Source organism: Copidosoma floridanum, unplaced genomic scaffold, assembly GCF_036245765.1.
Source record: "Copidosoma floridanum isolate Cflo_tuat_1 unplaced genomic scaffold, Cflo_Japanese_pri ptg000009l, whole genome shotgun sequence".
Taxonomy (NCBI): Eukaryota; Metazoa; Arthropoda; class Insecta; order Hymenoptera; family Encyrtidae; genus Copidosoma; species Copidosoma floridanum.
Genome location: NW_028321886.1, coordinates 9,239,476 through 9,254,438, shown reverse-complemented (window position 1 = coordinate 9,254,438; position 14,963 = coordinate 9,239,476). Strand labels below are relative to the sequence as shown.

General features: G+C 48.4%; 1 protein-coding gene across 2 annotated transcripts in view; it reads left to right on the top strand.

Moving 5' to 3' along the window:
* Positions 1-256: 256 nt before the first annotated feature.
* LOC106638039 (E3 ubiquitin-protein ligase Rnf220) overlaps positions 257-14,963 on the top strand; it is a 72,335-nt gene continuing 57,628 nt past the window's right edge. For both annotated transcript variants that reach the window (XM_089589515.1, XM_089589514.1), the window contains exons 1-2: positions 257-379; positions 1,855-2,380. In XM_089589515.1, coding sequence (XP_089445641.1) covers positions 266-379; positions 1,855-2,380 — 640 coding nt within the window. In that variant the 5' untranslated portion in view covers positions 257-265. The remainder of the gene's footprint in view (positions 380-1,854; positions 2,381-14,963) is intronic.

Sequence of the window (14,963 nt, the reverse complement as noted above, 5' to 3'; positions counted from 1 at the left end):
CTGGGCCAGCTCGCCCGAGAGCAGCCCTCCGCCGGCCGAGAGGTTAGGTGCGCCCCGTCGGCTGGCACCACAACAAAACACCTTGCCAGTAGCTCCTCGCGCTTTTGTAATAGTTGTTCGCTAGCTTGGCACGCTTTAATTTTAACCGCGCTCGGGGCCACGCAATACGGCGCCCGCAGCAGCCGAGGGACACCAGCCCGGGCCCTACCGGGCCGACGGCTAGCTGCTGGCCGCCCGGGGCCCCCCCTCCGACACACCTGCAGCCATGGACAACTCGGCTTACGTGCCGAACCAGCTGCCGCCGCCCCTGGTCGTGTTCTCCCAGGCCGGGGGCTTCTCCGAGGCGGCCCTGCGCATGCAAAGACCCTTCAACCCTCAAGTTAGTACCAGACCGGCGCTAATACGAGTGTGCCGTTCTTGTTTTTGTTTTCGTTGTTGCCGGGTTTGACGTATACGCGCTGCACGAGAGCACGTGTGCACCTCCCTTCGTTCTATATACTTTGTTGTTGTGACTATACCCTGATGCTGTGGCGAGATGTACCCTATATAATAAGGGCAAAGTTTTCAACGCGCCCGCGCCCCCGTATAAAGGAGAGGGAAATTCGAACGGCGCCCGCTCGTCAGCTGTTTTGGACGCCGTGTAGCTTTCTCGTGTATATAATATATATTCTTGCACCTCTTTTTTTGCACGAGTTTTGTGTTTTTGTGCTTTAATGGAGTACGTGCTTTCGAAGATGTTTTTCTGTGCGTTTGGTTGCGCTGTCGATTGTACCTATCACCTTTTTTTTTTCACATAAATTTATGGATAGGTCGGCAAAAGAAAGCGCCATTTTGAAATTTTTGGAATTTAAAGAGCATTAGAACCAGAATTAACGTAAATTAAATAAAATTTTCGCGACTTTTTTTTTTTTTTTTTTTTTTTTCATTTATTGCAGTTGAAAAAGATAGTATTTGCCGCAGTTTGAGTCATTTTTATCAAATGACTGCAAAAATATAGCCATTTTTGTCGTCCACGCATCGAAAGGGTTGAGTTTAAATGTGTGGCTAATGAAGTGAAATTTTTTGACAAGTGAATAGACGTTTAGTTGAAAAAAGTTAAGAGTCTACAATGTATGTTATTCGTTGGTTGGACAATGTATGTGATTAGGTCCAACAATTGTTATCATTTATTCTAAAATGTTTCAGCGTCACTATTCTTGTTTCGTTAAAAATGAAATAATGCGTGAGGTTCCAATGATTTTTATTTTTATTTTGTCAATTCTCTCGCTCAAAGTATGAAAAATAACTCGAAAGTCCTAAACTTCAATGTCTTCGACGGAAGTCCGAAAAGTAAGAATAATGGAGTAGTTTAACAATTGTCAAACATCACAATTCTTTTCCTTCGAGCAGTCGAAGTTTTCTCATCGTGAGCACGCGTTGGTATACTTATCGTTAATACGAGACTCTCAGTAACGTTTAACATTGAAAATTTATCATTACCCTCTTGTAAGTTGAGATCAGTGGTTCATCCGAATTTTCAACTTTACGGGCAACATCGGATTATCTTGAGTACTTACATTAGATAGATAACTCATTTGACAGGAGGGCGTACATTGTGTGGGCATGCGTGCAATAGTTTGTATATACTGTGATCGGTAAAAATGCCGAATCAGTATGTCAAATGTTGGTCATCCCATAATGAAAAATCGTCTTTAAAACATACTTTGATCGTCACATGGGATCCCCTTACACGAGTAAAATAATATTATTCCTGTTGCTGTTAACGATATGCGCGCAGCCCATCGACTTATAAGTACTTGGTACACATCAACAACAACAACCACAGTAGTAAGGCCCTCTTGTTTCCTGTTGCAGATCGGCGAGACGAAGGAGCTGCAGAGCCCGTTCAGCCAGGCAGCCGCGAGCCTCGACTACCGGCTTCACCAGCACATGCTCCACCTGCAGCACCAATTCCTCCACCCGCTCGAGCACCGACTGCCCTTCGGCAGCGCGTTCCGGCCCCTCGCCCCCTCGGCGTTCGCCCCACCCCAGAAGCGCCTGAAGCTCGAACCCGAGGGCGGCCCCTCGCCGGGCGGCCTCTCGAGCCTCGGCTCGCTCTCGAGCATGTCCAGCATGTTCTCGCCCGTGTCCTCGGTGGCGAGCTCCCAGCCGGCGGACCTCGCGCCCCAGAGCCCGGCCAACTCGACCAGCAGCAGATCGCCCCCCGGCCAACAACAGCCGCAGCAGCTGGTCGCACCCCCCGCTGGCAGCGACGGCCGCGCCTCCGCCAGCGCCGGGCCAACGGATCTACGGACCGAGGAGGAGCGCGAGGCCAGCAGCGCCACCCCCTGCTCCGAGAACACCGAGCGCTCGACCCCCGAGGACAGCCGCGCCTACAGAAGTGAGTAACCGCGCAGTGTCTCTTGTTCATCCAAACACTCTCTTTGTTTCTTCTTCTTCTTCTTCTTTCCTCCATTTACACGACCACAAGAAGTTCCACCCGTCAGTTGCCTCTTGGTCGATCATTACTTTTACTCCCTTCTCCCGATCGGATGGAGATCGGTTTGGCGCTTAAAACTATAAGTGTTGGTATCTACACAGCCCGAGCGACAGGAAAGCAGCCCCGTTTATATACTTTTGGGGGGTATCGCGGTATCGTCCGTATATATTGCGTATACTCGCAGCAGCAGCGCAAACAATCACCGCCGGCGTCGCGTTCACACGGGCATTTAGCGGGGAACTCTATATTTACCCCGTGGCCGCGCGAAGGGGGGACTTTCGCAAATGTGCCTACCACCGCATCGTTACCGCGTGTATATACAAAGCTCGGAAAAGCCCCGTGTGTTCGCGGCATCGGGAGATTTGAACGCCGACGGCGGAGGCGTCGCTACCTTCCCTATGTATCCTCCTCGCGCTTCAACGCAACACACTCTATACAATGTGCCTATATTTACGCGACTCGTTGGGAATTGTACGTGATGGGTAAGAGCGAGCGTTTAGCGGGCTCGTAAAGAGCACCGTCTCTCGTCCCCCCCCCCCCCAATTCTACGGGGCTCGCGCGCGCGGCCCGTCAGAAGAACAAGCCGTAATGGGTTGTAAAATAATACGTCCCCGGGTTACGAGCGCCCGCTGTTTCGTCTGGCTGTACGTGTGTGTGTGTGTGTGTTATAACCATCGTAACGTTGCCCCCCCACCCAAAAAAAAAAAAAAAAAAAAAAAAACATATTACCATTAGCAAACTTGGGTATTGTTATTATCATATCGCGCACGAAAAAAAAAATTAAAGGCGTTTCCGATTGCCTATGGAATTTTTACAAAATCAATCGGAGCATCGGCAAAAGTGCGCGTGTAACGTAATCATAATGTGTAACCCGTACTTGGGCGCGCGCGCGCGCGCGGTTATCTCGGATTTCCGCGTGTGTGGTATTAATTTACAAAACGCAATCCATCCGCTCGAAAAAGGGGAGTACAAGAATTCCCTCGGACTGATCGAGTGACGGGGGGTAAGTATACACGTGTGTGCGATGAGTTTTTAAAATGTTAACTGTGCGTGTGAGCGGCCGGCAGAGTCATCCGAGCGAAAATTCGTCACGGCGTGAAATCTCGCATCGTTGGAGCGACGGTGTAACTCTGCGCGGTAATGGTTTGTGCTGCGCCTTTGTCGAGGACTCGGTCAACACACGTACACGCTCGGTTGGGGCATGACGGTGCCATCACGGGGGCGAGAGGGGTACAGTAGCTTACCGATAACTGAAATATACTCGTCACCAAACAGCGACTGCAACTGCTATATTGGGAGGGGGGGAATAGCTCCGCAGTTTCTACCCCCCTCGCTCGGCACGTGTCATGTGATCTCCGACGTTGTCGGAGTTGTTTGCGCGATGCGTCCGTCCGTAGGTGTATACACACCCTGCTATTGCGTCATTGACCAGCTTTGCCCGAAATGTTTTGTTTCACCTGCGGGGCTCGCCATTAGTATATTTCATCCCCCCATATTTCGACTCCCGCGTCACTTTTTGCCCCTTCTTTCCCCTGCGATCAACCAGTTGGCGAGCGCTAATCCGTGCGTTGATAGCGAGAGAGTATTGTACAGGCACATCCACGGTATCATAGTGCAGCAAAGGGGTTGGAGGTATCATTTTTTTTTTCATACCATATTCTCTGCGGTATATACGCTTGGTCGCTCGTAAAACAAAAAAAAAGTAGTGCCGCGGGCGCAGATGTGGCCCGACACTAGCACTTTTTTTCAACACTCTCGACGCATTTAGCGTACACGACTGCGTGTGATGCGTCCGCGCGAAAAATCACCGGCCTTTGGGCGTTCCTTTTTTTTTTTTTTTTCATTAGAAATTTGTCGTGTACTCGAGCTGTGGGAGAACAATAGATTCTAAGCTAATGACGTCGTCAGCGATACCGCAGTGATCCAGTGTTTGACGGTGGTTCGGGAATGTCGTGGAATCTTGTGAATCAAAGGCGCGCCGAGTCTCGAGGCTTGGGAGTGATTCTTTTATGGTCTGGGCGTTGTTGTTGTTGTTGCTTTTTTAAACAGCCATCAAGCCGTAAATGTATGTATAATATACCCAATCCTACCGCGGGAGAGAAAACGTTTGAACAGAAATTCGGGATCTCTATTTTACTGCCCCCGAGACGGTGTCGTATGGACATACGATGCATTCTCAAGTCTATAAAGATTTTCTCTGGTAATTACAACCCCATGAGGGCGCACATAAATCTCTGGTCGAAGGCAATAACGGCCGATGAAGAGTTAAATTTAGATCTTTTTTTTCCCCCCCTATGATATCTATATACTTTAGATTTTTTAGTAAAATAGTGTGTATTTTTATACATTTCAACAAGTTTTAGGATGATGTAACTGTAGTGTCATATTGAGGGTATTTTTGGTAAATGAAAGTATAGAAGAAAAAGCCATACGTATTGTGTTCGAGGTGCGAGCTCATTGAAACCCACGGACCGTTACACGTGAGCATATTGAAAAGCTCGTCGTGACGCGTTGGGCTTCAAACTGTCGGCAATTAATGAAATCACGGGAGAGGAACAGAAGGGAGAAACGAAATTAAAAGACAAGCTCGGGCACACGCTGTTTTACCCTTTTACGGGAAAGAAGAGAGAGAAAAAAAAAAAAAAAAGGTGAAGGAGGAGGTTGGCTCGGTAGCTTGCGACTCATGGCCCGGCCGTAAAATAGAGAAATCATCCGTAAGGGCCCTCTCTGGCCGGCGGCTCCTCGCATTCGCACGTGAGCGTTGAAGGCAACGCGGCAAAGAGGACCGGGAGATTTGATTACGAAATAATTCGCGCGACGTGATATACCGAATCGAGGATGCTCCCCGGCAGCGGTGCCGTACGTGCCCGCCCTAAGAATACAAATGAGGATAACTGCTTTTCCGCCCTCGGGAATCCATTGTGGCGTGTGTGGCGCGCATTTACGAGCGCGTGCGAGAAAACGACTAATCGAATCGCAACTGTGCAGGTGATGTCCGACACTCGTGATTTAACTTTTTCCAAAAACTAAAGGGAAGGAAACTGATTGAAGGTATAATACATTTTTTTCTTTCTTTTTTTTTTTTCAATCCTCAAAGTTACCGGGTGTACCTTTTGGGGCTGCTCTCATAACGTTATCGCCTACCCTGCGCGATCGCAAACGGGCAAACTCTTTACACGAGATACGTATTTCGCGAAACGTGAAACTCATTACAATGGGTGGAGGGGGAATAATAACGAAGAAGCTTGGCTTACAGAATTACAAACGAAACGCGCGCTGTGCGTATATACCTACAATGTATAATTATTGTCTTACAAAGGGATATCAGGTGCAGCGCCAATAATAATTGCGTGTACGAAACGCAGCCAAGAAAAAAAAAAAAAAAAATCAAATACAGTAGAAATAACAAAACCGCTCCACGTGTGTGTATAGGGTGTACGGGGGGGTATTTTTTAACGACTCGCCGGCAGCTAACGGAAAAACAAAGAGGGTCGAAATTTTTCTGCAATCACCGTGGTGGTGGCGAACGGCGGCACTGCACACGAGCTCCCTGGGCCACGGTCGCTTTTTCATTAGCAGCGATAAATTTTATCACCCCTTTTCCCACCCCCCCACCGACTGGGGACTTTTCGGCGAGGCTGCATATTTTTGCGTAATATCTTGGGCAAGTCGTCGTTGTACCGTGTAGAGGGGGTTGGGTTGGGGTGGCCGGCGTAAGGGCTGGTTTCGCGTTTCAATGAGTCGGCGCGTGTTGTCTGCCCCCCTTCCCCCCCACCGCGACTCGGGCCGCTATGCAGCTGCAGATACATATGAAACGCGATACTTTTGATAGAAATGTTTTTGCTTTATATTGTTTCGCGGAAGAGCCGTCTCGCCGTGGTGTGCGTGTATACAAATGCGTGGGTTGTACGCAGCCGGGGGGTTATAATTGGTCGCGTGGGTTGCGCGCGTGAATGCACCGGTGCACTGCCTCCGAAGCCCTCGAGTTGCGCCTTCCCTCGTTGCGGACTCGGGGACCTTTGTGGCCCCAGGAATTTCAATAAAATTCCGCCGCTTTCCTCACTTCCCTGCCCGTTACTTCCTTCCTTCCTTCTTTCCCCGTGTACACACATATACACGTACCCCCAGCCTTTCCCCCCCCCTCGCTATACTGTCCGCCCAGCGCTTTTTGCGCTCTTTAATAGCTCGAGCTCTGCAGCTCTGAATATCAATTGGCTCGCCTTTTTTTTTCTTTTTTTTTTTTTCATTCTTTCGACCACCGGACCATTTTTTCCTCTCTCGTGAAACTGCACGCCGCGACCTGTGTGTCAAATGTAATGAAAATCGCGTTTAAAACGGCACACCCGCGCGTATATATATACGTATACGTTTCGAAAAATGAGACGATTCCGGGCTGAATGTTAAACGAGCGCTATTAAAATTTCCCCAACGATTCGAGCGTACGCGCATAATATTCTCTGCTCTTATAAATTACAGCGATCGATGTGATTTTCGTAAAATTTGATATGTATATACGCGAGGGAAGTTGTGTATAAATATATACAAGTCAATCAAAAGGGGGATGAGCAAAAATCACGCAATACGGTGTATATAATATAATATACGTGTATACGTAAGTTAAAACCTTTGAAATATCATTTAGTGCGTCATCATCGAGCAGACACTCGATTTTCGCGAATATAATGTTTCGAGTGAACGTACATTTTCGCGGCTCTGATTGATCAGTAACATAGTGTTTCATTGGTTATTAAAATTACTCCACCGTTTTGTGTCTTTATCTCCCATGAATATATATTTATACATACCACCACCTATAGCGATCCAATAAAATTTGATTATTTAATGCTATGGAACGTGCATACATCGAAATCATATCAATTGTTACCTCCCGGAGCAACTACACACATTGAACTGGCTTTGCGAATCATCAAAATCATTGGAATAATGTATAATCAAGCGCATCGATGATAATGATGTTAAAGTCTTGGGGTTTGATCGCAAAAGGCACACGGCACCAGAGCCAAGGGTATAATATAAATAGAAACAAGCGGTGAGTCGAGAGAATAAGCTGTACAAGGTGGTGCGGTGAGCGATACGATCGCGGAGGGGATGTGTAATTGAGGAAGGCGCGGCAAAGACCGCCGCTGCACTTTACCCACCGCGTATACCTACTTACGGTGCAGGTGATACGGTATAGAGTCTACAAGAGGTGTGGTATGGAAGATAAAGGTGGGGGTGGCGAGTGAAAGGAGTGCACATTATCTACCCGGTGCATAGTATATGGGTAATACCTATACGTATACTCGTGGTAGTCGCGCTTGCGCTCTCCGACTCGACTTTTCTCCTATCCGCGTACTCTAGTCTCTCTTTTCTCCTATCCTCCACCCCTTCCAAACTTGTACACCTATACACGTAGCTTGGCTCGGTTGCCCAGCACTTCTACAAAACAGAGAGAGAGACAGGGCCAAAGAAAGTTGCACTCCATGTTTCCCCAACAACCCCCAGTTTCCTCGACTATACACTTATACATATATACCGTATAGCCGCGATGATGAATGATATATGTGTACACAACTGTAGGTATATGTATTTCTAAGTAGCTGGTCCGCGGCTAGAAATAGAGGCCCCGCCTTCTTTCCGACGGGGGCAAGCCTCTCCTCCTCCTGGGAACGAGGATGAGAGTAGACGAGTAGTGGGTCTTGCTCTACTGTGCAACGGTTACACGCGTATAGGTACGTTATACATATGTATACGTGCCCTCCGGGCGTGGTGCCGTGTGCACTAACCCGCGGAGATGAGAGTGCCGAGGGGAGGAGTCAACCCTCGTACTTTTCTCCCTCCCGGTTCCCACGACCTCGCGACTCAATCGAGGGTGTATGTAGCGACGCCTCGACACGAGCCCGGCCAAGACTATAGGAGGTACATCGTACATGTACCCTAGACACCTGCCTGCAGTTGCACCCTAATAAACCACCACAATATACATCTAGCTGCTATATTTCCTTGAAATTATTTTGCAACAAATTAGGGTAAAAGATGATCATTTTCCACGTATAGATTACGGATAGACTTGTGGAAAATGAAACCTTAGTTATGGGCTGAATAGCAATAATATGTGCCCACCCCTTCTCGAGAGGGTACAATATGCCTGCAGTTGACGTACACCGCAGGCCAATGGGCGCACATAGTGGCCCGAAAAACTAAAGTCAACGTCACGGACGGAAACCTTCCCCAACTGCAGTTCACGTAATGTGGAGTATACGTGTGTATGTATGTATATATAGGTGTACGTGGACGGGGGAAGGGAGGAGGGCGGTGCATACGCACTCGTGACGGAAATTACTAAATGGCGTCTCGTCGTTGTCGCCGAGCGGTGGTTCGCGCTGCATATTAATCTGACGCGCGGCACCACCATATCCTCTTCGGCTGCTCTATACGTTTATTGTGTACAGCTACACCTGGGGCATCACCTGGCCGCGCTCCTTCTTTAATCCCCCACCCCCTTGGCGGGGGGTCACGCGAGCGAACCGCAGGCGAGAAAGACCCAAAATCACGCGTATGCGGTTTGTGCGGGGGAATCGGCTCGACCGCCGAAACGCCAGAGTTTGGAATTGAACTGTCAGCATCAGCTATAGCCCAACAGAAACGAGTGGCGGGTGGGGGGGGGGGGGGAGGAGGACATAGGTGATGCCGGTGACCGCGTGACAAGCCACCTCTCTTCCCAACGACGCGCGTAAATCTCGCGCGTTTCGCCCATTGTGCCCTCGTGGTGGCTGCCCGGCTTACACACACTCTCTCTCTCTCTCTCTTGCACACGGGAGTGCGCGGCAATTTGCTCGGACGATCGTAAAAACACCTCGAGGGCCTTGACGTTTATCATCATGCCCCGCATCAACTCATCTCGAGGAGCAAACTCTCCCGCGTGTGTCCGGGCGTATGTTTTACACGCACAATATACCTACCGAAACCCAATCACCCGAGTCGCTCTAGCCTCGGGTTTAAATACCCATCGTTGTAAATTAAGGCCCTCTCTTTCCTTGTGTGTAGGCTCAAGAGGTCGGTGGGTTATTGTTTCGAAGTTTGGTTCATTTGAAAACTCAAAAGTATATTTATGCGGTAATGCGCTCATCTCCCGACAGATTTATATACATAGGGGGTCTGTCGAGGGGGAAAAAAAAAAATGTCGAATTTGCTCGTACGAGCGATTGGAAATCAAGGGATTTGGAGAGAGAGGATTCGTTTGGACTTTCGGTTTTCGTATTGTCGATGCTGATGCACTTTTATTTATTGATGCTTCCAATCGCTCGATTGTCTTTTTGGTTACTCGGACTTGTACGGTGATGGGCAACCTCCAATCTCGAATCATCTTTTCAATATACAGACATTCATCGAAAATAGTGGTGGAGAAAAAAAAAAAAAAAGAAATTGGCACTTGGCGCAACGACCCCTATACAGATTCTCGGTGCAACGGCTTGCGCGCAATCTTCGGCCCATATATATACATATTATATATGATGTAGCAACTAGGGGGTAAGGGGGGGTGTTGGGTGCGGGAGCGATTAGCCAAAATCACCGCGACTCCCGAACTTTGTCACTGTCCAGCCCCGACCGGGGGCAGTTCTCTCTCTACGATATAACACTACACCACGGGTGCGAGTGGGCTCGAACTTGCCCTCCTTGCTGCGGTGAGCAAGCGTTTCCCCATCGGTCTTGCGCCGAGTAAACACAGCCCCGGGTGTGCGTGCATATACTCCGCGTATAGGCAGAGGCCCTCCTCCTTTCGGCTCTCAATCAGCCGTGGGTGATAAAACGCTTTTAATCAGGAAGCCGGAAGGGCCTGCCCGGCAAAGGGGGGGAGAGGAGCAAAGAAAGCAAAAAAGGAGCTTGTCCCTTTGACGGACCGTGCACGGCGTATAACGCGATTAAGAAATCGGCGCTTGGAGGGGATTTTTAATCTCTGCCGAAGCTACGTAGGTGTCGCCGTCACGGAGGACTCCCTGGAAAGGAAGGAAAAAAAAAAAAATAAAATAAAAACACAAGCAAAAATAAACTCGGTCCGCGCTGTCGCTCGGTGAAATTAAATTGCTGATTAAGAGTTTAGTGCCCGGCTGGGTCGTCTCGGTTCGTCTCCTCGGCTCGGATCGATAAATCACGCCGGGAAGGAGAAAAAAAAAAAAGAGAGAAAGAGAGAGTCAATCAGCAGCGACACCGAAGATTAAATGGGAACCACGTGATCCCTACCGTGTGGTATAATGGAACGGAGGACGAAAACAACGAAACCGCGTACATAATGGTACACCACCTGTACCAAAATATCGTGCAACCGAGCCATTTACAGTAAATAAAGTTGGCAATTTTCATCCTCTTCCTCCTTTTGTTGTTTACCAGCTGCGAAGAGAGCAAAAGGAGCCCCTCTCAAAATGGCCAATCAATGCGCATTCTCTGTTTTTTTTTGTACCTCTTGCGTATACTCTTTGTTTTCTCGCGTTTGACAATTATTCGGTAATTTATCAGAGAGACACAATGGAGAGAAAGGGTGGCAAGTGCGTGCGGTGTTTGTCTCTCTGTTCTCGCATCTCCTCCCCGATACATTGCACTGCGTTTGGCGAGAAAAGTCTGTAAGTGGCGTCGAATTGAAAAAAGGGATTACATACGATTAGCCGTCAAAGTGGTTATAGGGATTACACGCAGGTATATATTTATACTTGGGCGCGTACAAGTATACGTATACGTCGTTGCATAAATTCGGACACTCTTGGGCTTATTAGGCCAAAGCTTATGAGCTTACGTGTTCCACGCGCCCGTTCGTTTGTTGTACGCGGCGGCGGGTCTCGGCTTAAACACCGTGCCCGACACTTTGTTCCACACTATACCGTTAATACGAGCATTTTACAACATCGAGGCATTTATTCGCAACGATTCAACACTCGAAGCGTTCAAATGGAAAAGTGATGAAATTTGGGTGTGGTAACAAAACACCCTCGAGCGTTTAACACCCCCTTTTGGAATATTACGGTGCGTGGTACATGTGTTACGTATATGTGTATGCATGGGTGTATCTACTTACGAGGAGGGGGCGGATGAGCAAGTTTGTACATAATATCATACGCTAATTAGGCGCATCGACGACTCGACGAAGGAGGGAAATTACAACGAGAGAAGCCTCGCGTGGTGCATATAGAGGAGAAGAAACAAAAAAAGTAACGAGGACACCCAGGCACGCCGGCAATCCGAGGCACTGTTGGACGAGAGGAGAGTGTCTTCCAGTCGATCGGCTGCCGTGGCGAAAAAAAAAAAAAAGAAAAAAAAAAGAAAAAAAGAGGGAGTTGGGTACAAGAGAATGGCAGTAGGAAGAGGAGGAGAGGCAGCCGCAACAAAACTATCTCATTGTGTGTTAATAAGTTTCGCGTTCGGCGAGTTTCGGTCAAACAGCGGCTGAATGTAAACGGCGGCGATCGAGGCTCGTCGCGGGACGCGTCCTGATGCAGCTCCACTATATACTCTTATCACGCGAGTTCCCTCTGGGTGCCGCTGCTGTACAACACAAGAGAGAAAAAAAAAAAAAATAAGAGGGTACCCGTGTGTGTGTGTGTGAAAGCATCAGAGCTGAAATAATAAATTTCGAGGCCGCGCGCGCCCGTCGTAAAACCATCCGCCGCCGATTTTCTTGCTCAAAGGAATTTCGCAGGAGCTCCCTTCGTGCAGGCTCGTCGAGGAGACGACACATTGTTGCCGCTCTCGGCACCTTATTTACACACATTAGCAACTTGTTGGCGCATTTTTACATTGCCCTCCTTTGCCGATCTTCCGCGCTTACATTACATATAATGTAGGTACACCGCGGGAAAAGACGTCTCTGCTACTTTTATACAAATGTACGTGTGTGTGTATAACCCGAGAATATCCCTATCCGTAAATTACGCCAAATTCTCGGGGCAATTTTTAGCAGCTTAGCAGAGGCTTACCTTGTACCTATACACCGCGTGTTACTGCTGAGAGAAAGCGCACAGGGCCACATATTGGATCATATCGTATTTTCTCTCGCAGCATGAATAATGCATCTCCCGAGGAAAGCTAGCGTGTTCCACTCTCGGCTCGCCCCAGCCCCCTGGAGGCTTGTACCTACCCCCCTCCCCATCTTTCTCTCGACTCTTTTTTTTTCCCCCTCTTTATCTTTATCTATTATCCACTTTGTCGGGGAAAATTACAATTTTAATGCCGCGCTATAGTGTCTTGATGAGCCACCTATTTTCGAAAAGGATCTTCACCGCCGATTAATATATTGTACGTACAATACATGCGAGGGATTGAATGTTTGTGATGATGATAATGAAAAAATTGGTGAAACGCGAGAAAATAAGGGAACAAAATCCAACCTCTCGATTTACCAGGAGTGATAAACGAGGGCCGCGTCGACGCCAGGTGGGGGGGGGGCGGTGGTAGCGAAAAATATGCGATACACGCAGTGTTAAATCGGCGCTGCATGAATTTGGTTTAATCGGAGAGAAACGAGTGGGAGGACGAGCGCGCGAGTATCATCACATCAGGAGCGAGATAAATCTCGGATTAGCGCGTATATACACATACATGTGTATGTATATATATAGGTTCGCGCGTTTCGGTAGCAGCTCCCCCCCCCCTTTTGTCCCTTGTACTACCGACAACGCGAGCTTAACAAAGTCTTACGAGCTATATACACGAGAGAGAGAGATACAACTCCCGGGACTTTACTCCGACGCATCGGAGAGCGGCTTATAACGCAAGGCCAACGGAGGAGAGACGGGCGCATAAATCCTTAAGTGGAGTCACTTAATTGCGCGACAGCCTTACGTACGAATGAACGTTTAATTTCGCTCATTTCAATCGCCGTTTCGTCGAAAACACCCCTTCACGGAAGAAGACACGTAGCAAAAAAAAAAAAAAAAGAAAAAAAAAAAGATAAATCGTCGAGTAGCGGAAGCTCAACTTGAGTTAACGAGGCTTCAAGAGGGCGAAAAAAAAAAAAAAAAAAAGAGAAAAAAAATCATGTTTTCCATCCCCGCGTGTACAAGTGTACGAGGGCCGTGATATCAAAGAGGCTCCGTGGATGAAAACGCGCGAGTGGCTCGAGTTTCCCGCTCGTTACGCCGCCCAAGTAGCTTGTGCACTCTCGACTCGCATCGCCGCGACGTCTTTTCCTACATCTTCGTACGATCCCAACGGGCGCGCGTTACGTGCACACGGATGATTTTAATTCCATATAATTACCACAAGCCCGTACGCGCGCTCGCTCGTCAAATGTCACGGGTGGGCAGGCCATCACCGATCCTTGAGACGTTATACCGTATAAGGTGTCGATCGGACCGCAATACTCCCGCGCTGCATTATTGGGTATAATTCATCGCGACGAACGCAGCATCTGTTCCCGTGCAATAAATACAATCCCCAAAGAGGGAGGGAGGGAGGCGAAAAATCTGTACGGGTAATCGAACGAAGCGGTACACGTATATGCGCAAATGCGTCGATTTAGCCTCTCTTAACAAGGAAATTCTTCTTGCCGAGCCTTGTAGAGGGGGAGGGGGAGTTAAAACGCTCGCTCCGGAGTCCACAATTACGGGGTGCTTTTGCAGAAGGAGGCACATGCCGCGGAGAAGGAATTCTCACGCTCGGACAATGAAGACATTGACGGGCCCAAGGAGAAACAAGAGCAAGAGGGACACGGTGTATTTACGCACAAGTGGGGTGACCATACGTATTACGTGCAACGTGTGTATATTAGATGCAAGGGACAGAGATAGAGGAGGGGGTGTAAATAGGTGCAGGACGAGGAGGAAGACAGCGGTGAAGCCCTGGAGCGGCCGGACGCGAAACCACGACTGTGTGTGTGTGTGTTATAACAATATCGCTGACGTTGCCGTGATGAGGCCCATCATCCGAGGGCCAGCCGGCTGGTCCGCCTGACGGCTCTCTCTCTCTCTGTATGTAATATCAACCTGCGCCTGAAACATGAACGGCCTGAGAATCTTTGGCTATCCTTTCGCGCACGCCAACTCGCCGGTGCAGTCTGCGACGAGTACCTACTCGTACCTACCTCCTCGGCGAGTGCACACTTTTTCACTCGCTCGCTCTCTATCAGGGTTCATGCAGTGCCGCCTCCGGGTTTCTTCGTACTTTCTTTTTTTTTTTTTTTTTTTTTTTTTGCGAGCTTGTAAATTTTGAAATAAATATACAACTGAGGGAACTGACAACTATGTCTGCTCATTTTGGCTCGAACGATCAAGAATTTTGTAAGATTTATTTATTTTTCTCGAAAAGGCATAATTAAGAGAAATAATGGTTATTTAACAATTTTTTTCTTTTTGAAGGACCGCTTTTTCTAAAAGTAGGTGGGGAAAAAAATGATTTTTTTTTGTTTAGCTTTGAAGGACTCGTGGGAGGACTGTGGCTTATGTTTCGGGCCCCCACACCGTGTATATAATATGGCCTCGGCATCGGCTTTGATTAG